The sequence below is a fragment of the Anolis carolinensis genome, chromosome 4 (assembly GCF_035594765.1).
Source record: "Anolis carolinensis isolate JA03-04 chromosome 4, rAnoCar3.1.pri, whole genome shotgun sequence".
Lineage (NCBI taxonomy): Eukaryota > Metazoa > Chordata > Lepidosauria > Squamata > Dactyloidae > Anolis > Anolis carolinensis.
The window spans coordinates 256,205,183-256,228,446 of NC_085844.1; the positions used below are offsets into that span (position 1 = coordinate 256,205,183).

General features: G+C 45.4%; 1 protein-coding gene across 8 annotated transcripts in view; it reads left to right on the top strand.

Annotated features, from left to right (window-relative positions):
• LOC107983645 (zinc finger protein 420-like) overlaps positions 1-20,469 on the top strand; it is a 54,580-nt gene extending 34,111 nt beyond the window's left edge. For 4 of the 8 annotated variants that reach the window (XM_062979289.1, XM_062979286.1, XM_062979290.1 and 1 more), the window contains exon 2: positions 7,662-20,469. In XM_062979289.1, coding sequence (XP_062835359.1) covers positions 8,256-9,953 — 1,698 coding nt within the window. In that variant the 5' untranslated portion in view covers positions 7,662-8,255 and the 3' untranslated portion in view covers positions 9,954-20,469. Of the gene's footprint in view, positions 1-6,068 lie in introns of those variants that run through there. The other 4 variants (XR_010005699.1, XM_062979288.1, XM_062979291.1 and 1 more) reach the window with 4 other exon arrangements.
• The last annotated feature ends 2,795 nt before the right edge of the window (positions 20,470-23,264 follow it).

Genomic DNA, 23,264 nt, shown 5'->3' on the forward strand with positions numbered 1-23,264 from the left:
CCTGTTGTAGGACACAGCTCTACAAGGGCTGGAAAAATAGTACAGGTCAATAACTGGCTCAGAAAATGGTGTCAAGTGGAGCATTTTGGCTTCCTTGACCATGGTCTACTCTTCCAAGAGGATGGACTACTGGCAAGCGATGGGGTGCATCTCACACAAGTAGGAAAACATCTTTTTGCACACAGACTCAGAAACCTCATCAGGCGCACTTTAAACTAGATCCACTGGGGGAGGGGAACAACAGCCTGGCGAACACTATATTACCCACGACCACAGGGAACCGCCGTAAGGCTAAACGGAGGGCTGCACAAACACAGCAAGGACCAAGTACAGAGAGCACAATAATCCCAAATAAACAGTTCGAGGGGAGGTCACAGGGGCTTACATGTCTTTACACTAATGCTCAGAGCATGGGAAATAAGCAAGACGAACTCCAACTCCTAGCACAGCACCACACATACGATGTCATAGGCATCACTGAAACCTGGTGGGATGACTCCCATCACTGGAATTTAACCATTGAGGGCTATAACCTCTTTCACAGAAATAGAACAAAGGGGAGAGGAGGGGGAGTAGCTTTATATGTCAAAAACAGTTACGTTGCAGAAGAAATGCAAGACTGTAATCCGGGAAACCAGCTTGAAAGCATCTGGATAAGAATCAAGGGAACCGGGACTCAAAAAGATCTTGTCGTGGGTGTCTACTACAGACCTCCGAGTCAGGATGAAGGACTTGATGAAGCCTTCTGTCAACAGCTGACCAAACAGGCACAAAGAAGAGATATAGTAGTCATGGGCGATTTCAATTATCCCGATATCTGCTGGAAAACAAACTCAGCCAAGAGTACAAAGTCCAACAAATTCCTCACTTGCCTTGCAGATAATTTTATAGTCCAGAAGGTAGAAGAGGCAACAAGGGGATCAGCAACGCTTGATCTAATCTTAACAAATGTGGAAGACCTGATCAATACAGTTGAAGTGGTTGGATCCTTAGGGGCAAGTGACCATGTGCTCCTGCAGTTTGCAATACAAAGGAATGCTGAAACTAAGACAAGTCAAACACGCACTCTGGACTTTAAGAGAGCTGACTTCCAAAAAATGAAGGAATTACTGAGCGGCATTCCATGGACGCCGATATTAAAAAACAAGGGAGTTAAGGATGGATGGGAGTTTTTCAAAAGTGAAATACTCAAGGCGCAAATGCAAACAGTGCCAACAAAGAAGAAAAATAAGACAAGTGCAAAGAAGCCAGAATGGATGTCCAAAGAACTTCTAACTGAGCTAAAGCTCAAAAGTGACATGCACAAGAAGTGGAAAAGGGGAGAAATCACCAAAGAAGAATTCAAACGTATAGCCAACACCTGTAGGGAAAAGGTTCGCAAGGCTAAAGCGCAAAATGAGCTCAGGCTTGCCAGGGACATAAAAAACAACAAAAAAGGCTTTTTTGCTTACGTTGGTAGAAAAAGGAAGAAAAAGGAGGCGATAGGACCATTGCAAGGAGAAGATGGGGTGATGGCGACGGGACAGGGAAAAGGCAGAACTACTTAATGCCTTCTTTGCCTCGGTCTTCTCAGAAAAAGAAAGCCATCTTCAACCTCAGCAACACGGAATGGACGAAGGATTGGGGGAAATCCAACCCCAAATAGGGAAACAAGTTGTCCAGTAACACCTGGCCACTCTAAACGAATTCAAGTCCCCAGGGCCAGATCAGCTACACCCAAGAGTACTGAAGGAACTAGCGGAAGTTATTTCAGAACCACTGGCAATTATCTTCGAGAGTTCTTGGAGAACGGGAGAAGTCCCAGCAGATTGGAGGAGGGCGAATGTGGTCCCTATCTTCAAGAAGGGAAAAAAGAACGACCCAAACAATTACCGTCCGGTCAGCCTCACATCAATACCAGGCAAAATTCTGGAAAAGATCATTAAGGAAGTGGTCTGCGAACACTTAGAAACAAATGCGGTCATTGCTAATAGTCAACACGGATTTACCAAAAACAAGTCATGCCAGACTCATCTGATCTCTTTTTTCGATAGAGTTACGAGTTGGGTCGATACAGGGAATGCTGTGGATGTAGCGTACCTGGATTTCAGTAAGGCCTTCGACAAAGTCCCCCACGACCTTCTGGCAAACAAACTAGTAAAATGTGGGCTAGACAAAACTACGGTTAGGTGGATCTGTAATTGGCTAAGCGAACGAACCCAAAGGGTGCTCACCAATGCGTCATCTTCATCATAGAATCATAGAATCATAGAATCATAGAATAGTAGAGTTGGAAGAGACCTCAAGGGCCATCTAGTCCAACCCCCCGCTAAGAAGCAGGAAATCGCATTCAAAGCACCCCCGACAGATGGCCATCCAGCCTCTGCTTAAAAGCCTCCAAAGAAGGAGCCTCCACCACGGCCTGGGGAAGAGAGTTCCACTGCCGAACAGCCCTCACAGTGAGGAAGTTCTTCCTGATGTTCAGGTGGAATCTCCTTTCCTGTAGTTTGAAGCCATTGTTCCGTGTCCTAGTCTGCAGGGCAGCAGAAAACAAGCTTGCTCCCTCCTCCCTATGACTTCCCCTCACATATTTGTACATGGCTATCATGTCTCCTCTCAGCCTTCTCTTCTGCAGGCTAAACATGCCCAGCTCTTTAAGCCTCTCCTCATAGGGCTTGTTCTCCAGACCCTTAATCATTTTAGTCGCCCTCCTCTGGACGCTTTCCAGCTTGTCAGCATCTCCCTTCATCTGCGGTGCCCAAAACTGGACACAGTATTCCAGGTGTGGTCTGACCAAGGCAGAATAGAGGGGGAGCATGACTTCCCTGGATCTAGACGTTATTCCCCTATTGATGCAGGCCAAAATCCCATTGGCTTTTTTAGCTGCCGCATCACATTGTAGGCTCATGTTTAACTTGTTGTCCACGAGGACTCCAAGATCTTTTTCGCACACACTGCTGTCAAGCCAGGCGTCCCCCATTCTGTATCTTTGATTTCCATTTTTTCTGCCGAAGTGAAGTATCTTGCATTTGTCCCTGTTGAACTTCATTTTGTTAGTTTCGGCCCATCTCTCTAGTCTGTCAAGATCGTTTTGAATTCTGCTCCTGTCTTCTGGAGTGTTAGCTATCCCTCCGAGTTTGGTGTCATCTGCAAACTTGATGATCGTGCCTTCTAACCCTTCGTCTAAGTCGTTAATAAAGATGTTGAACAGAACCGGGCCCAGGACGGAGCCCTGCGGCACTCCACTTGTCACTTCTTTCCATGATGAAGACGACGCATTGGTGAGCACCCTTTGGGTTCGTTCGCTTAGCCAATTACAGATCCACCTAACCGTAGTTTTGTCTAGCCCACATTTTACTAGTTTGTTTGCCAGAAGGTCGTGGGGGACTTTGTCGAAGGCCTTACTGAAATCCAGGTACGCTACATCCACAGCATTCCCTGTATCGACCCAACTCGTAACTCTATCGAAAAAAGAGATCAGATGAGTCTGGCATGACTTGTTTTTGGTAAATCCGTGTTGACTATTAGCAATGACCGCATTTGTTTCTAAGTGTTCGCAGACCACTTCCTTAATGATCTTTTCCAGAATTTTGCCTGGTATTGATGTGAGGCTGACCGGACGGTAATTGTTTGGGTCGTTCTTTTTTCCCTTCTTGAAGATAGGGACCACATTCGCCCTCCTCCAATCTGCTGGGACTTCTCCCGTTCTCCAAGAACTCTCGAAGATAATTGCCAGTGGTTCTGAAATAACTTCCGCTAGTTCCTTCAGTACTCTTGGGTGTAGCTGATCTGGCCCTGGGGACTTGAATTCGTTTAGAGTGGCCAGGTGTTCCTGGACAACTTGTTTCCCTATTTGGGGTTGGATTTCCCCCAATCCTTCGTCCATTCCGTGTTGCTGAGGTTGAAGATGGCTTTCTTTTTCTGAGAAGACCGAGGCAAAGAAGGCATTAAGTAGTTCTGCCTTTTCCCTGTCCCCTGTCGCCATCACCCCATCTTCTCCTTGCAATGGTCCTATCGCCTCCTTTTTCTTCCTTTTTCTACCAACGTAAGCAAAAAAGCCTTTTTTGTTGTTTTTTATGTCCCTGGCAAGCCTGAGCTCATTTTGCGCTTTAGCCTTGCGAACCTTTTCCCTATAGGTGTTGGCTATACGTTTGAATTCTTCTTTGGTGATTTCTCCCCTTTTCCACTTCTTGTGCATGTCACTTTTGAGCTTTAGCTCAGTTAGAAGTTCTTTGGACATCCATTCTGGCTTCTTTGCACTTGTCTTATTTTTCTTCTTTGTTGGCACTGTTTGCATTTGCGCCTTGAGTATTTCACTTTTGAAAAACTCCCATCCATCCTTAACTCCCTTGTTTTTTAATATCGGCGTCCATGGAATGCCGCTCAGTAATTCCTTCATTTTTTGGAAGTCAGCTCTCTTAAAGTCCAGAGTGCGTGTTTGACTTGTCTTAGTTTCAGCATTCCTTTGTATTGCAAACTGCAGGAGCACATGGTCACTTGCCCCTAAGGATCCAACCACTTCAACTGTATTGATCAGGTCTTCCACATTTGTTAAGATTAGATCAAGCGTTGCTGATCCCCTTGTTGCCTCTTCTACCTTCTGGACTATAAAATTATCTGCAAGGCAAGTGAGGAATTTGTTGGACTTTGTACTCTTGGCTGAGTTTGTTTTCCAGCAGATATCGGGATAATTGAAATCGCCCATGACTACTATATCTCTTCTTTGTGCCTGTTTGGTCAGCTGTTGACAGAAGGCTTCATCAAGTCCTTCATCCTGACTCGGAGGTCTGTAGTAGACACCCACGACAAGATCTTTTTGAGTCCCGGTTCCCTTGATTCTTATCCAGATGCTTTCAAGCTGGTTTCCCGGATTACAGTCTTGCATTTCTTCTGCAACGTAACTGTTTTTGACATATAAAGCTACTCCCCCTCCTCTCCCCTTTGTTCTATTTCTGTGAAAGAGGTTATAGCCCTCAATGGTTAAATTCCAGTGATGGGAGTCATCCCACCAGGTTTCAGTGATGCCTATGACATCGTATGTGTGGTGCTGTGCTAGGAGTTGGAGTTCGTCTTGCTTATTTCCCAGGAAATTTCATGGAAAGAAGTGACAAGTGGAGTGCCACAAGCAGGGCTCCGTCCTGGGCCCGGTTCTGTTCAACATCTTTATTAACGACTTAGACGAAGGGTTAGAAGGCACGATCATCAAGTTTGCAGACGACACAAAACTGGGAGGGATAGCTAACACTCCAGAAGACAGGAGCAGAATTCAAAACGATCTTGACAGACTAGAGAGATGGGCCAAAACTAACAAAATGAAGTTCAACAGGGACAAATGCAAGATACTTCACTTCGGCAGAAAAAATGGAAATCAAAGATACAGAATGGGGGACGCCTGGCTTGACAGCAGTGTGTGCGAAAAAGACCTTGGAGTCCTCGTGGACAACAAGTTAAACATGAGCCAACAATGTGATGCGGCTGCTAAAAAAGCCAATGGGATTCTGGCCTGCATCAATAGGGGAATAGCGTCTAGGTCCAGGGAAGTTATGCTCCCCCTCTATTCTGCCTTGGTCAGACCACACCTGGAATACTGTGTCCAATTTTGGGCACCACAGTTGAAGGAAGATGTTGACAAGCTGGAAAGCGTCCAGAGGAGGGCGACTAAAATGATTAAGGGTCTGGAGAACAAGCCCTATGAGGAGCGGCTTAAAGAGCTGGGCATGTTTAGCCTGCAGAAGAGAAGGCTGAGAGGAGACATGATAGCCATGTACAAATATGTGAAGGGAAGTCATAGGGAAGAGGGAGCAAGCTTGTTTTCTGCTGCCCTGCAGACTAGGACACGGAACAATGGCTTCAAACTACAGGAAAGGAGATTCCACCTGAACATCAGGAAGAACTTCCTCACAGTGAGAGCTGTTCGGCAGTGGAACTCTCTGCCCCGGACTGTGGTGGAGGCTCCTTCCTTGGAGGCTTTTAAGCAGAGGCTGGATGGCCATCTGTCGGGGGTGCTTTGAATGCGATTTCCTGCTTCTTAGCAGGGGGTTGGACTAGATGGCCCATGTGGTCTCTTCCAACTCTACTATTCTATGATTCTATGATTCCCCCTCCTCGTCAGCCTCGACAGCGCCTCCTTCTCCTGGCTCAGGTGAGCAGCCGGACGGACGACAAGGAGGAGACTGGCGAGGAGGGAGGGGGAACCTTGCACTTTCCCCTCCACGCATCCGCCAGTGGTGAAGCATGAGGACCTCTTTGCCCTCCCTCAAGGGAGGCGCCCGCTTTCATTCCATCACAAGGACTGCCAACGGTGACGGCTGCTCCTCAGCAACACCTGCCTCCCTCCTTCCCTCCCTCACCCAAGTATAAGCCAAGGGGGGCTTTTTCAGCATGAAAAACGTGTTGAAAAAGCCGGCGTATACTTGAGTATGTATGGTGTGTGTTTGTAGTTCTCTCGTTGCCATTAGAAACCTTCCTTCTATATCTGTCTTAACCATTTGAGGGTGCCAGAGTTTGGGGAGATAGAATACCAGGCCATTTGTTTTGGAAGTTCCCTCTGAAGCCAATTCTTCTCCCGCTTGTTTTTGTTTTCAGCCTTAAAGAATCAAGGGATAACGTTTCAGGCCACCTGGAGACCCCTTGAAGGCTTCTTCCCAAAGGCATCCAGGGAAGAGCTTTTCTCTCTGTGGCCTCCATTCTTATGATTTCCTTGAGCCTAGCTAGTTCTTCTTCTGCAGCTGAAAATCTTCCCCTGGATGGAGAAAAAGAAGAAAAGGGGGGAGTGGGCAAAGGTGAGAGGAGTTGGCAGGAAGGAGGCTTTGTGGCTGGAGCTGTGCCTGTCTTTGCATCTCATCGTGGGCTCTACCGAGGGAATGCATGGCCTGGATGGAACGTAGTTCAGCATGGACTCATTTTGTGAACATCCAACAAACCTCTGTGAGTTTGAATCAGCCAGTTGGGAATGCAGGTCCTTGTTAGTTTGGAAGATTCATTTGGGAAATGTGGCCGGAGTGACCCTTGGAGATGCTGAGGAAGCAGAGTTGGGAGTCCCTGTGGCATGGGAGATACTGACACAATCAATAAAAAAAAATCCTTGTTCCTTTGAGCTTTTAGCACAATGCTGGTAATTCATGGAAACCCATGATCCAGAATATATTCAACCCTTGAATGTTGGAAGGAGTTCTGCCTGCCTGCCTGCCGTTCCTTTAACCACATTTGGGTTTCACCCAATGAAACTGGTGTGGCCCTCCAATATGGGAATAAGGTTCCGTTCCTTCCTTCCGTGATTCCTTCCTTCTGTTGTCGAAGGCTTTCATGGCTGGGATCACAGGGTTGTTCTAGCAGAAGATGTAGCCATTCAATGCAAATTAGGGAGATTAACTGGAACATTTAAGCTGGCTTCCAACTGACAAGAGTTCTTCCCTCACCCCGGACTTCCCACAGATATATATAAACAGTCCTTGCTTAGCTTTTCCATACCTTGCAACCTCTGAGTTTGCCTGCCATAGATGTGGGCGAAACGTCAGGAGAGAATACTTGTGGAACATGGCCACACAGCCCGAAAGACATACAACATTCCTTCCTTCTCTTATCCTGTCCTTCTGCATTTCCTCCCTTCCATCTTTCCTTTCTTCTTTCCTTTTTGTATGCGGCTTCATGTCTAATCTTTTTTTTTTCTTTTTCTTGACCAGGACATGAGAGTTCTCTGGGGCCACCCCTGCCGTGATGGGAAAGGAACCAGCTTCTAGTAGATATTAAGGCATTCGGAAACCAAAGTGCAGTAAGGAAACCAGTCCGAAAGGAAAAAGGATTCCTCTCAAGGGGTGATCTTGCCAAATTCCTACATTCACTTTAGATTATAGAATAGAACCATAGAGTTGGAAGAGACTGCATGAGGCACATAGTCCAGGCCTCTGCCATGAAGGGAAAAGGCAAAGTACCCCTGACAGATCATAGAATAGTAGAGTTGGAAGAGACCTCGTGGGCCATCAAGTCCAACCCTCTGCCAAGAAGCAGGAAATCACATACAAAGCACCCCTGACAGATGGCCATCCAGCCTCTGCTTAATGAGCATCTAGCCTTTGTTTAATAGATTCCAAAGGAGCCTCCACTACATTTTGAGGCACAGAGTTCCACTGCTGAACAGTTCCTTCTGTCGGGAAGTTCTTAATGTTCAGAAGGAATCTATTTTCCTGTAATTTGAACCCACTGATGTGAGTAATCATAAAGGGAAAAACAAGAATCAAGTGTCCATATTGGAATTAATTGTACATAACACTGTGGACATGGAGGAGAAAGCATATAAATGTATTGAATGTGGAAAGAGCTTTAGTCAGCATGAAAAACTGAAGACACATCAAAGCACTCACACTGGGGAGAAACCCTATAACTACCTGGAGTGTGGACAGAGATTCGCTCATAGTTCAGCTCTACGTAAACATCAAAGGACTCACACTGGTGAGAAACCTTATAAATGCCTGGAGTGTGGACAGAGCTTCACTGAGAGGGGAAGTCTACGTATACATCAAAGGATTCACACTGGGGAGAAACCCTATAAATGTCTGGAGTGTGGACAGAGCTTTGCTCGTAGTGGAAATCTACGTTCACATCAAAGGACTCACACTGGGGAGAAACCCTATACATGCCTGGAGTGTGGACAGAGCTTCACTGACAGTGGAAATCTACGTAAACATCAAAGGACTCACACTGGTGAGAAACCCTATACATGCCTGGAGTGTGGACAGAGCTTCACTCAGAGGGGAAGTCTACGTATACATCAAAGGATTCACACTGGGGAGAAACCCTATAAATGTCTGGAGTGTGGACAGAGCTTTGCTCGTAGTGGAAGTCTACGTTCACATCAAAGGACTCACACTGAAGAGAAACCCTATAAATGCCTGGAGTGTGGACAGAGCTTCACTGAAGGAGGAAGTCTACGTAAACATCAAAGGACTCACACTGGGGAGAAACCCTATACATGCCTGGAGTGTGGACAGAGCTTCACTGAAGGAGGAAGTCTACGTTCCCATCAAAGGATTCACACTGGGGAGAAACCCTATACATGCCTGGAGTGTGGGCAGACCTTCACTGAGAGAGGACATCTACATATACATCAAAGGACTCACACTGGGGAGAAACCCTATACATGCCTGGAGTGTGGACAGAGCTTTGCTCGTAGCGGAAATCTACGTTCACATCAAAGGACTCACACTGGGGAGAAACCCTATAAATGCCTGGAGTGTGGACAGAGCTTCACTCATAGTTCAACTCTACGTTCACATCAAAGGACTCACACTGGTGAGAAACCCTATACATGCCTGGAGTGTGGACAGAGCTTCACTCAGAGGGGACATCTACGTAGACATCAAAAATCTCACACTGGGGAGAAACCCTATAAATGCCTGGAGTGTGGACAGAGCTTCACTGAAGGAGGAAGTCTACGTAAACATCAAAGGACTCACACTGGGGAGAAACCCTATACATGCCTGGAGTGTGGAAAGAGCTTCACTGAAGGAGGAAGTCTACGTAAACACCAAAGGACTCACACTGGGGAGAAACCCTATAAATGCCTGGAGTGTGGACAGAGCTTCACTGAGAGTGGACATCTACATATACATCAAAGGACTCACACTGGGGAGAAACCCTATACATGCCTGGAGTGTGGACAGAGCTTTGCTCGTAGTTCAGGCTTACATTCACATGAAAGGACTCACACTGGGGAGAAACCCTATACATGCCTGGAGTGTGGACAGAGCTTCACTCATAGTTCAGCTCTATGTAAACATCAAAGGACTCACACTGGTGAGAAACCCTATACATGCCTGGAGTGTGGACAGAGCTTCACTCAAAGGGGAAGTCTACGTACACATCAAAGGATTCACACTGGGGAGAAACCCTATAAATGCCTGGAGTGTGGACAGAGCTTTGCTCGTAGTGGAAGTCTACGTTCACATCAGAGGATTCACTGGGGAGAAACTTTATAATTGCATGGACAGTGGAAACAGTTCACATATAGTCGCAATCTACATAAACATAATAGAATTCACACTGGAGAGAATGGTGGTAATGGACACTAGAGTCTTTCTAACATGTACAAAAGCAACAGGTGTTAGAAATGCAAGCCCAAAGTTGGAACATTTTATCATTGTGGTGTATTGTAAAGAGATTGAGCTACAACACATTTCATCCTGGAAGTAATTTGTGAGGGCAGTTAGAAAAATATAGTATTACAGTAAAGTCTCATTTATCCGAGATAAACGGGCCGGCAGAACATTGGATAAGCAAAAATGTTGGATAATAAGGAGGAATTAAGAAAGAGGCCTATTGAACATAAAATTACATTAAGATTTTACAAATTATGCACCTAAACATCATGTTTTACAACCAACTGACAGAAAAAGCAGTTAAATACACAGTAATGTTATGTAGAAATTACTGTATTTATGAATTTAGCACCAAACCATTGCAACATTTACTACAAAAACATTGACTACTCAAAGGCCGACTGCCTTGGCTGATACAGAACATTGGATAAGTGAAGTTTGGATAAGTGAGACTCTACTGTAATTTTTCAACAAAGTTCAGATTTGGAATTAAAAATATAAAGATTCAATCTACCTTGGAGCAGAAACGTTGGATCAAAGTCATTTCCCCTGTAAATTTCCACAGAACATGTCTATGGATTTCTCTCCTTGGCATGTTTAAACTGCATGTTTATTCTGCTTCTATTTACAAAGTTCGTAGGTCAGATTGGCAGGGCATGGTAAACTTGAAAAATCGATTTATTGATTGGGAGGTGTCAATACAACTCGGAACAACTGAGCTCATACAGTAGAAGAGCTCCTTCTCACGGCCACTTTGTGCAAATAGCAGGCACTTTCTGTTTGTAGGAAAACTCATTTTTGAGTTACATTATTTCTTCCTTTCACTTCAGAAAGCAGGTTACGATTAAATTTAGAAAGGCAAACAAGAGAAACCGCTAAGGAAAATCAGCCTAATATTTGCAGATTGACTATGGCTTCGGTAATAATGTGATATGTACTCAAAGTATTCAATAAGAGATAGCTTAAAAGGGAAACTGCAAATAATGGGATCAACAGTTGCAAAGGAAACATAAGAAATCTGTATTCTAAGGAGATTGGTGTTAATGGAATCTGCTTTTAAAATCAGTTTTTATAAATGTTATAAACATTGAAGAGAGTTAACAATTTAGTTCAAGAATTAGAACATTTAAACTTTGGAATCACCAGGTGTCTGAATTCCATAAAACAAACTGATTTTGTGATGGTCCTTTGAACACGGATCACCCTCTTTTGCGGAGCCTCCAGTGGCCTAGGGGATAAAAGCCTCGTGACTTGAAGGCTGGGTTGCTGATCCGAAAGCTGCCAGGTTCGGATCTCACCCGGGAAGAGCGCGGATGAGCTCCCTCTTTCAGCTCCAGCTCCAGCTCCATGCGGGGACATGAGAGAAGCCTCCCACAAGGATGTTGGGCTTCTACCTTGTCCGTTTAGAAAACTTCTTTAAAATTGGTGGGCTAAAAGGGGTCGATATGCCCTCCATGTCTGGCGATTTTCACCCCTCGATCCCTAAAACTGAAGGGAGGGCGAGCCTTTGAAGCCTTACCATTCACATTTTTTTCAGATGCGAGATCAAAATCCCATTTGGATAGGGTCCCGTTTTCGGAAGTGGAAAACGAAAACGGAGCAGAACAAATGCAACAAAACAAAACGGATAGCGATTTCATACAAATGCAAATCATTACTCTGTTCCCTTCCTTGTCTGCTGCACTCGAATGGACGGGAAAAGTATGCTGCAACCATTAAGGTTAAATGAAACCAGAGTTGTATTTGTTGAGAGTGTTAGATTTTATTTATTTCGTGTCAAAAGCATTGGTACAGCAAATACATTTCAAATAATGGAAATAAAATAGAAAAGAAATCACAAGCAACTAAATAGTTTTGGACCAAAAGCGGGCAACAGCAACCGCATTGTCTGTAGCTTTAAACAACTCCTCCGTACATGAGGCAGGACATTGTGGGCAAGCAGACATATGCGGAGTTGTTTGTTCAGCTCCACAGTCACACAAGGTGGAGGATTCCTCCAGGTCGTGCCACCTTGCCAGGTTCCCTTTTGATCTGCCCACTCCACTTCCGAGTCTGTTCAGGGACTTCCAAGTGGCCCATTCTTGGTTTGCCCTAAAGGAAGGAAGACCCTCGTGGGGGGCCATCCAGTTGGTTGCCAGGTTTAGCTGCCCAGAGGGACACCCTTGTTGCTGCTGGAGGAACATCAAGAGGAGGGAGTGGTGGTTCTCATGAAGCCCTTCCTTGACTTGAGTCTGGTGGGAGGAGGCCAATAGTCATCCAGTGGGTAGCTTTCACAATGTTCGACCTTATTTCTCTCACAGTTAGCAGCAACTTCCCATTGCACGTCAGGAGGGGCAATGCCAGCTAACTTGTAGAGTTTATCAACAGGTGTAGGTTTAAGGCGTCCCGTGATGATTCTGCATGTTTCGTTTAGTGCTATGTCCACCTGCTTCGCATGGGCAGACTTGTGCCAGACAGGGCAGGCAGACTCTGCAGTTGAGAAAGACAAGGCCAGGGCTGATGTTCTTACTACTTGTGGGTCTGCTCCCCATGCGCTGCCAGTCAGTTTCCGCAGGATGTTATTGCGTGCAGCTACTTTGTGCTTGGTGTTCGTGCAGTGTTTCCTATATGTTAGTGTTCGGTCTAAGGTGACACCGAGGTATTTAGGATGGAAATAGTGTTCGAGCTCTTGGCCTTCCCAAGAAACTTTCAGTTTCCTGTTGGCTGCACGGTTACGTAGGTGGAAAGCACACACTTGTGTCTTGGCAGGGTTAGGGTTAGGGTTAGGGCCTCCTTTTCTGGATCTGGGGTGTGACTGTATTTCACGACTACAGTGGGCCCTTCACACTTGTGTGGCTTAGGGTCCCCGGACCCACATGAAAGCGAGAAAGCCCAAACCTTCTCAATCCCATTGACCACCTTTAGCACACCAAAAGCACAAGACAGTAGAATCTCACTTATCCAATGTTCCGTATTATCCAAGGCAGTTTGCCTTTTAGTAGTCACTGTTTTTGTAGCAAATGTTGCAATGTTTTGGTGCTAAATTCATAAATACAGTAATTACTGCATAACATTACTGTGTATTGAACTGCTTTTTCTGTCTATTAGTTGAAGCTTCCGAACAGTCTTCAAAGGCAGCCCCACATAGAGCGCGTTGCAGTAGTCTAATCGGGATATAACAAGAGCATGGACCACCGTGGCCAAGTCCGGCTTCTCAAGCTACAGGCGCAGCTGGTGCACAAGTTTTAACTGTGCGAAGGCTCCCCTAGCCACCGCTGAGACCTGGGGCTCCAGGCTCAACGATGAGTCCAGGATCACCCCCAGACTGTGCACCTGCGCCTTCAGGGGGAGTGTGACCCCGTCCAGCACAGGCTGTAACCCTATACCCTGTTTGGCCTTACGACTGACCAGGAGGACCTTTGTCTTGTCTGGATTCAATTTCAATTTGTTGGCCCTCATCCAGTCCGACACAGCGGCCAGACACCGGTTCAGGACCTGGACAGCCTCCTGAGTGACAGGTGGGAAGGAGTGACAGAGCTGGACATCATCTGCGTACAGATGACACCTCACCCCGAAACTCCGGATGATCTCTCCCAGCTGCTTCATGTAAATATTCAACAACATAGGGGACAGTACAGAACCCTGTGGGACCTCACAAGTCAACGGTTGTGGGGCCAAGCAGGCGTCCCCCAATGACACTATCTGGGACCGACCCTCCAGGAATCAGTGGAGCCACTACAAAACAGTGCTTCCGAGACCCATCCCCGCAAGGCGTCCCAGATAGATACCGTGATCGACGGTATCGAAGGCCGCTGAGAAGTCCAGCAGAACCAGCAGGGACACCCTCCCCCTGTCCAGTTCCCGGCGAAGATCGTCGACTAAGGCGACCAAGGCTGTCTTGGTACCATGCCCCGGCCTGAAGCCAGACTGCGCTGGATCCAGAAAATCAGTGTCATCCAAGAATCCCTGGAGCTGCGAGGCAACCACATGTTCCAAGACCTTGCCCTTATATTGGCTAACAAACAAACAAAGGGGGGTTTTCACTCAGCATTCACACACATGTTCATGCATTTATCTTCATGCACACATCCAAATATTACCCCATCCTTTTTTCTCTCCTTGGAGAAGCACCTGCTTAGGCCCCGCCCTGCTTCCCTTCAGCCTGCCAACGGAAAACTCCAAAAAGACCGTGGCTCCAGAACGCACTCCTTTCTCTTCCCATGAGAAAAGGGGGCAAGTGACCAGACTCCTCCGTTGAGTATCTGCCACTTTCCAAAGTACACCATCTCCACTGAGCATGGTGGGTGAACTAGACTGCTCCGGTCTGCCACAATTTCTGAATTGTCACAAGGTCATTTATATTGCTGCTGTTGTCCCGTCACCCATCCTGCATCTTTGCTTTTCCTTTTTTCTGCCTGAGTGTCGTATCTTACATTTGTTCTTGTTGGCATTCATTTTGTGAGTTTTGGCCAATCAAGTCTGTCATCTGTTGAGGTCATTTTGTATCCTGATCCTCTCCTCTGGAGTCTTTGCTCTCCCTCCCAATCACCAAACATGATAAACACACCCTCTAAACCAGGGGTCCTCAAACTTTTAAAGCCGAGGGCCGGTCCACAATCCTTCAGACTGTTGAGGGGCCGAATTATCATTTGGGGAAAAATACCCGAACAAATTCCTATGCACACTGCACATATCTTATTTGCAGTGCAAAACAACAATAACAATGAAAGAACAATACAATATTTAAAAATGAAAATAATTTTAACCAACATAAACCTATCAGGATTTCAATAGGAAGTGTGGGCCTGCTTCTGGCCAATGAGATAGTCAGGTTAATTAGGATTGTTTTTGTTGTTGTTGTGTGTCTTCAAGTCATTTCAGACTTTGGGCGAGCTTAAGTCCAAAATTATTTATTTATTCATTCATTTACTACATTTATTTACTACATTTATATCCCACCCTAATCACCCCGAAGGGAACTCAGAGCAGCTGTATGTACATACAGTATATTATATTATTAGTATAACACAATATTAGCATTATATATTACTATATTGAACTATATCACTATACTGTAATATTATATGTAATATATAACATATAATTAATATTATATGGTATTATTATTAGTATTATATTGTATAAAATGATAATATTATTATCAATATCATATGTATATACAATATAACATATTATTAAAACGGATATAAAAATATTATATTATAAATGAGGGCGGGGGCCAGGTAAATGACCTTGGAGGGCCGCATCCGGCCCCCGGGCCTTAGTTTGGGGACTCCTGCTCTAAACCTTCATCCAGGTCATTAATAAAGAGGTTGAACAGACCTGGGCCCAGGACCGAACCCTCTCCACGGCACTCCACTAGAGGCTTCTTTCCAGGATGAAGAGGAGGATCCCATGGAGAGAAGCACCCTTTGGGTTCGGTTGCTTAACCAATTCCAGATCCACCTAAGAGTAGCCTTGCTTATCCCACTTAGGACTGTACCAAGATCAAATGAAATATGCATATATGATATGTGTGGTTTGAATGGAAGAATGAATGAGAGCTAATAAACGTGAAGACAACAGTCTGTATATGTTATGATTGAGCCTCGTGGCTCTGTTACTGACAGGCGTGGGCGTAAGACTCCTCGAGAGTCAGATACTCTCGAGGAGCGAGAGAGAAAAAGACTGCGAGACATATTTGCAGCACCATCTGATGAAGAGTCTTTCGAGGGGTTTACGGAGAGAATGGAGGAGGGGCAGGTTAGCTCGGAGGAGGATGAGATGGATTGGACTCGGGTAAGGGAGGAATTGGGTGCCACTGGCCATGATGGGGCAGAAGATGAATGGGGACCTTCAGGATCAGATCCATGGCTTAGCTGGAGGGATGGGACGGGATCCACAGCTGGAGATGCTGCTGGGCGTAGTCAGAGGTGTTCCAGCTCTGACGAGGAAAGTGATGAGGAAACGCCCGGGTTAAGGAGGACAGCTGACAGTGATGAAGATTTGTAACTGGCATAAAATGGGGCTTGAGAGCAATTGCAAATTGCGTTGGGCAAGGTAATCTGGGATCCGTGTGTGTGTGGGACGCTTCCCTGAAGACTTGTGTGCTTTCCTGTGCTGAGACGTAAGTTGATTGGAATCCAGGGTCAGACGGCGGGAGGGATTGTGTGGGCATTTGTTTGTGCAAACCTGTGCTTACTCTTATTAGCTTGACCTTCCGTCGTCTTCTTGACGGACGCCATCTCCTGCTTTGAATACCCGGACTGAACTGACCACGGCTTGGCTTCATCCCCTTCTTGGACTTGGGAAAACTACAAACGTCTGCTTCTGGCTTTGAACTACGGAACGGAACTGGTCTACTCTACTGTTGCATTCCCTGGCTGATTTGTTCGTGCTGGAAATCCTGTCTGCTGTGTGTGTGTGGGAGCGACGCAAGTTACTGTAAACACTGTGTTGGCAGCAGAGAGGAATCTGCTGCCAATTAGCTGCATTCTTTGTATCTTTTGTTCTTGGCTCTCGTTTTGTTTATATTCAGGCTGAAGCAAGCAGTTTGTTTTTTACCCGGATTAAACTCCGGTTTAATCCGGTTTATCTTTTGAACATTTATTTTGCCCCTTTTTGCTCCTAAAGGCAAATACTGCCTGGCCCTTGTGTTTTACGGGCTTGTTTTGAGTTCTGTAACCTAATAAACTCTGTTACTTTGAATCTCGTGGCGTTCTGTCCTTGACAGTATACTAAGGCTTGCAAACCATTAACTACCTGCTCAAGAATTGTAATTAAAATGTGCTAATAAGATCTGAAATAGTTGACCTGCCTGGTAAACTGTGATAAGAACTGTGACTGATAAGAGAAATGTTTACAACTGTTAAGAAGGAAGTAAACACGGAGCTGCTTGTGTTTGCTAACACCAATCAAGAGGAATCGACATCTGGTCCAGGAAACTGAGGATATTCCAGGATGGAAGACGTCTATCATTCATTTATAACTTTGGGACAACATCAGCAAAAGATTGCTACATAAGTGACCTCATGACAATCCAGAAAGTGTGACAGACAGCAACGCTGTTCACCCGCCATGCTCAGTGGAGATGGCGTACTTTGGGAGTGGCAGATCTGCTCTGGGAAGGCAGGATTCTGGTCACTTTTAGGGCCTCCTTTTCTCATGGGAAGAGAAAGGAGTGCGTTTTGGAGATGTTCTTTTTGGAGTTTTGGTGTTTTGGCGTTTTGGAACTATGTCTTGGCAGGCAGCAGTGGAAGCTGGGTCTGGCCTAAGCAGGTGCTTCTCCAAGGAGGGAGACAGGATATGGTAATATTTGTGTGCATGAAGATAGATGCATGTTGTGTGTGAATGCTGAGTGAAAATGTAACCCCCCCTTTTGTCAGTTTATTAGCCAATGTAACTGGGGGTTGTTTGTCAATCCAATGTAGTTGCATAGAATCTGTAGGTCTGTAAGTCTAATGTTGTTCTTTGTTGTTCTGTAAAGGTTCTGCTATACCTCTCAGACTGAATTTGCAATAAAAAGAACCTATGCTTCAAAGTTATTGAGAAGTTGTTCATAACAGGACTAGAAGGTGGTGGGGGACGTTGTCGAAGGAAGGCCTTGCTGGAATCAAGGTCTGCTCTATCCACAGCATTCCCTGCATCTGCCAAGCTTGTAACTCTGTCGAAAAAAGAGATCAGATGGGTCTGGCATGACTTGTCTCTGAGAAATCCATGCTGACTTTGAGTGATCACAGCATTCCTTTCTAAGTCAATACGGTTTCGTTTAATAAACCTCACCCCTGATACTGGGAGATCCTCGGACAGCGAGGCCATCTCTTCCGCTTTGTGTAGATTTATCCCTGCTTCATGTGAACCCCCTGTAGTAACTGAGACTGTTTAACGGTGTCACGACCCAGGCTACAGAGCACCAATAACCATACGCAGAGGCCAGATTCTATCTAATATCTTTATTAAGGAAATATATAAAGTTAATAAAAGCAAATGTAAAAGTTAGTCCAGAAGCAGACCTTTCAGGAAAGGTCAAAATTAGTCCAAAGAAACAATGTCCAATATGAAATATTAAGGTCCAAAGTTGTAATCCAATAACCGAAACACTCACTTTGCCAGGCAAAGTGAGGGGAGATGACAAGGTCCTTTAGTCCATGAACTTGAGCAAGGCTAGGAATTAACTTGATACTTGAAAACAAGGCTTGAATCGTGGCACAAGGTAACAAAGAACAAGAACAAGATCCGTGGAATTACTTGGTAAAATCCGTGAAACAAGGCAAGGTTTAGTCCTGAAAGGCGAGGCAAGGTCCGTAGGTAAACAAGGCTGGGAAACAGGAGCGAAGGCTTGAAAACAAGAACAAGGCTTGAACAGGAACGAGGCTTGGATCGGAGCGCGCTGTCCAGACACAACTCGCTCCGGAGGCTGACGAATTGACTCCGCAAAGTTACTCCGCGGGTAAAACACCTATATAGAGTCTAACTTTCCCGCCGAGAGCAGTTCTCTGGGAACCAGAAACGAAAGCTAATCTCTGAGACCAGATGTTTGACTCCTTAAAGATTCTCATGGAAAGCAGGCTTAATTGGCTAAATTCTTAGCAATTATTCTAGCACTCCTGCGCGAGGCCGCTTCCAAACCTCTCTGTTGTTTACAAAACTCATGGCGAGAAAACACAGGAGATGTAGCCTCAGTGTTTGTTTGACATACTTCTGGAACATAACCCTCTTGCAGGTGCAAGGTTCCCAGATCTGGCTGGGAAGAATCTGTCTGGGAAGAATCCAGTTCTGACTGGGAAGGTAAAAAACCCAAGTTTTCTTCTTCATCAGGCATCACAATGTCATGAGCAGGACTACAAGGCCCATGGGTCATCACACACGGTTACTTTTGTCAATATTCTTATGATTAGTTTTTCAAATATTTGTGTCCACATTTGCAAAGACTTTCTGTATAGATTTCAGATTTCCATTTTAATGTCAAAATACATAGGATGATTTTATATAGGATTTGCATTTGAGTAGATCAGATCTAGTTTGCCAAATAGTCACTGTTTAATGTTTTTTATGTTGAATGTTTTTATATTGTGGAATATTTTAAATTGTAAGTCGCTCGGAGCACTCTGGTGGAGAGCGGCTAATTAAATAAAGTGAAGTGAAGTGAAGATTTGTGCTACATTAGAACAGTAAACACAAATGTCACGTAAATAAAATAAACATTAAATATTAAATAACCAATTTTTTAAAAAAAGGTGTAAACATAAACCTAATCTGGGAATTTTCAAAAATATTTTTGTGAATATTTCTATGATTATTTCTATGAATAAATTTAGGATTTTTTTCTGTGTATATCTTCTGTGAGTATTTTTGGGAATGTTTCTGCAAATTTTTATGATCATTTTTGTGAATATTTTCTGGAACATTTTGATAATATTTCTATGAATATATTTATGAATGTTTTCCTTAATATTTTGTAATTTTTGTGAATATTTCTGTAAATTTGTATATGATTTCTTGTGAATATTTCTTAAAATGTTAGGATACACAGCATCTCCCCCTCACAGCAGAATGGAAGGCAAAGAACAATGATAATGGCCGATGAAGATTCATGAAACCGTTGAGACGGACAAATTAAGAAAGAATAATACAATAATATAAATATTAGGCTTGTTCCTTTTGGCTGAACCTCAATCCGGCTGAATTTCGGGAGATCTGAACCTACTGCAGGGGTTTGTGGGAATTGGCCCTGTGTTGTGACCCAGCCACAGGATAGCCAGAGTGAGGATGAAGAAGGGGATTCTGGGTTTCAGATACAAGAACCAGTTGAGCCAGAAGATGGGCTGCAGGAATACAGGCCGATTCAGAGGCTCGAGAATTGCAGTTTGAGCAGAATGAACTGTTGACCCCAGAAGCCATAGATAACAGCCAGGATGACATTCCCATGGGAATTAATGAGCAAGAGAGCTCTCTAGTCCCGGTTCAGGTGCAAGATAACGATAGCGAAGACCTTGAATTATCTAGGGCTGACCGTTTGTTATGGAGAGGTTTTCAGGTTCGTAGGAGTGAGAGGCTAGTGGGAAAGAAAGGCCACTTATGGGAAAAGAAATGCCTTTCTCGGGTGCCTTTAAAAGTGTGTGTTTGCAGATAGCTCGTTGTCAAAGCAAATCCTTGCTTCATCTACGTGGATGTTCTTGTTTCATGCTCAAGAGAAGTTTTCCTGGATCTTTGTACCTTTTGGGCCTTGTTTTTGGGATCTACTGTTTATTGCCTTGCCTTATGGATTCTTAGATTGCTATGGCTTATGGACTAATGGATTTTCATGGCTTATGAACTATTTGGATTCCTATTGACTCTTTTATTGCAACTTTGAAAACCCTTTCAACTGCCTGCTTTGATTTATATATTTGCTTTGCTCAATAAAACTTCAAAAGACTTTCTTCTGTGTCTGACTGGGTGTCTATAGCAAGGTGAACTATTCTGAGGTGTGACACCCTGATTATGGCAGTTGTACTTCACCTGCATCCAGAGAGTATTGGACCCTGCCAATATCCTATCGGGACCACACTTGGCACACAGACCCAACATAGCCAATTATAAATACTGCCAGGGTTTGGGGGTGACTTGGCATATGGGAGTTATAGTTCACCCTTATCCAGAGAGCACTGAAGCCATCTGGTGATAGATCTGGACCAAACTTGGCAGACAGACCCAACATGGCCAGCTGTGCATACAGGTCTGGTTTGGGAAGGACTGGGAATTGTAGTTCACCCACATTGTTATGTATTTTCTAATTGGAGCATTTAATTAATAACAAAATTAAAGACTATTATCCACTGGGGACAAAAACATTTTCAAAATTATTGTGGAAAAGCTAGCCATGTCTGGGGGAAAACCTGTGTTTTTGGAGCATATTTTAAATCTTAGTGGTACCGAGCAGGCCATGATCAGCTTCACTGGTTCAGAAAGGTAATGTGGGGGAGGCAGCCCCAAAAGAGGGCAATAGAGGGGCTGAGGGAGAAGGATGACTCCAGGTCAGGGGCAGAGTGGTCGGCTGGCCACCCCACCCCACAAAGAGCCTACCAGTCCCCCAAAGAAGGAAAGGGGGGCGGGGATAGAGTGGTTGCCTGGCCACCCCACCCTTTCTAAGTTCAGCCACTGGCCAAACAAGGGGAAAGGAGCTGGCGGCCTGTGTGAGGCGGGTGATGCAGGATAGACCAGAATCCTCCCACCACGAGGAGGGTGAGCAGCATGGAAAATAATCTTTGGGCAGCGAGGGAGTCGGGGATGGGGGTGGAAAAGCTTGGGTTGGCAAGGAGGACCATAAGGCTTTTGGGTACACTTTGAGAACATCTCTTCTGCTGTATGGATGACCTTGGTGACCCATCATCCAAGGTCAATCCCCCCAAACCAGCAGTACTTAAAGGTGGTCATGGTGGGTCTGTGCCAAATTTGACCAGATCCATTGTCAGTAGGATTCACAGTAGGATTCCCTGGAAGTTCTCCCTGGATGTGGCGTGAACTGCAATTCCCATCATCCAGGATCAATTCCCCCTCCCCACAACCTCTCCAGTATTTTAAGATGGCCATGTCTGATATCTGGGCCATGTTTGTGCCAGTTCATTACCTGTGGGAGTGACAATGCTCCCTGGAAGTGGGAGCCATCTTGGAAAACATGCACATGCACACACTAGCTTTGGTACCCAGCATTTCCCAGGTTATTTGAAAAAGTCATTTTTTTTTATTTTACAGAATGCGTAAAGTTGTGGCTGAACTACAACTCACATCATGCCAGATTAACCCCCTCAAACTCCATCACTGGTTAAAGTGTGTCATATTGGGAAAATGTGCCAATTTGGGGTCTCTGGCTGCAGGGTGAACTACAGCTCCCGCCATGGTGGGTCAGTTCCCCCCAAACCTCTCCAGTATATTAAGTTAGTCGTGGTGGTTCTGTGTGCCAAGTTTGTTGGAGGTGGTCACAGTGTCTCCAGATGTAGGTGAACTATAAATCCGAGTAACTTCAACTCCCAAATGTCCCTCCAAAACTTACCAGTATTCCAACTTGGTCATATCGGGTATGTGTGCCAAATTTGGTGCGGATCCATTGTTCGCATTCACAGTGCTCTCTGGATGTAGGTAAACTATAATTCCTATAAATCAAGGTGACTTTCCCCCAAAGCTCTCCTGCATTTTTCTTGGTCATGGGGGTTCTGTGTGCTAAGTTAGGTTCTGGGCCATCCTTGGTGGGGTCCAGAGTGCTCTTTGATTGCGGGTGAACTATAAATCCCAGTACCTACAATGGTTGTAAATCAAGGAGAATTTCCACCCCAAACCTGTCCCGTATTTTGCTTTGGTCATGAGGGTCTCTGTGTGCCAGTTGTGGTCCAGGTCCATTGTCAGTGGGGGTCACAGTGCTGTGTCTTGATGGAGTCAGTCCCAAACTGCGGACCTGTGTCTTCAGGGGGAGTGTAACTCGTCTAGCGCAGGCTGTAACCCTATAACCTGTTTGGCCTTCCGACTGACCAGGAGGACCTCCATCTTATTTGGACTCTGAGAGGTCCAAGAGAACCAAGAGGGACAATAACAATAACAGTTCCCTCTGCTCCTTCCCTCCTTCCCGCACAAGGAGCGAAAAAGACTCACTGGGATGTGGACCAAACCAGGTGACATGGCTACAGGCTGCAAAAGCCACGGGCAAGGAGCAAGAACCAAGAGAGAGAGACAGGAACTGCCTTCCATCCTGCTGTAAACGGGAAAGTGAGCTTCCCAAGGGAACGGCCTTCAGTGGGACATGCTGCAGCGCATCACAAAGGTCTCCATGGCGCCCCCTGCAGGCACGGAACATCCACCCAGGAAGGAGGGAGGGAGGGAGAGCCCCGCTGATGGGCAGGACCAGAGGAGGGGCAGGACGGGAAAGACATAACAATAATAATACTGGGATCTGGGCGCATCATCCGAAAATACATCACACAGTCCTAGACACTTGGGAAGTGTTCAACTTGTGACTTTGTGATATGAAATCCAGCATATCTATCTTGTTTGCTGTGTCATAGGTAAAGGTAAAGGTTTTCCCCTGACGTTAAGTCCAGTCATGTCTGACTCTGGGGGTTTGTGCTCATCTCCATTTCTAAGCCGAAGAGCCGGCGTTGTCCGTAGACACCTCCAAGGTCATGTGGCCAGCATGACTGCATGGAAAGCCGTTATCTTCCCGCCATAGTGGCACCTATTGAT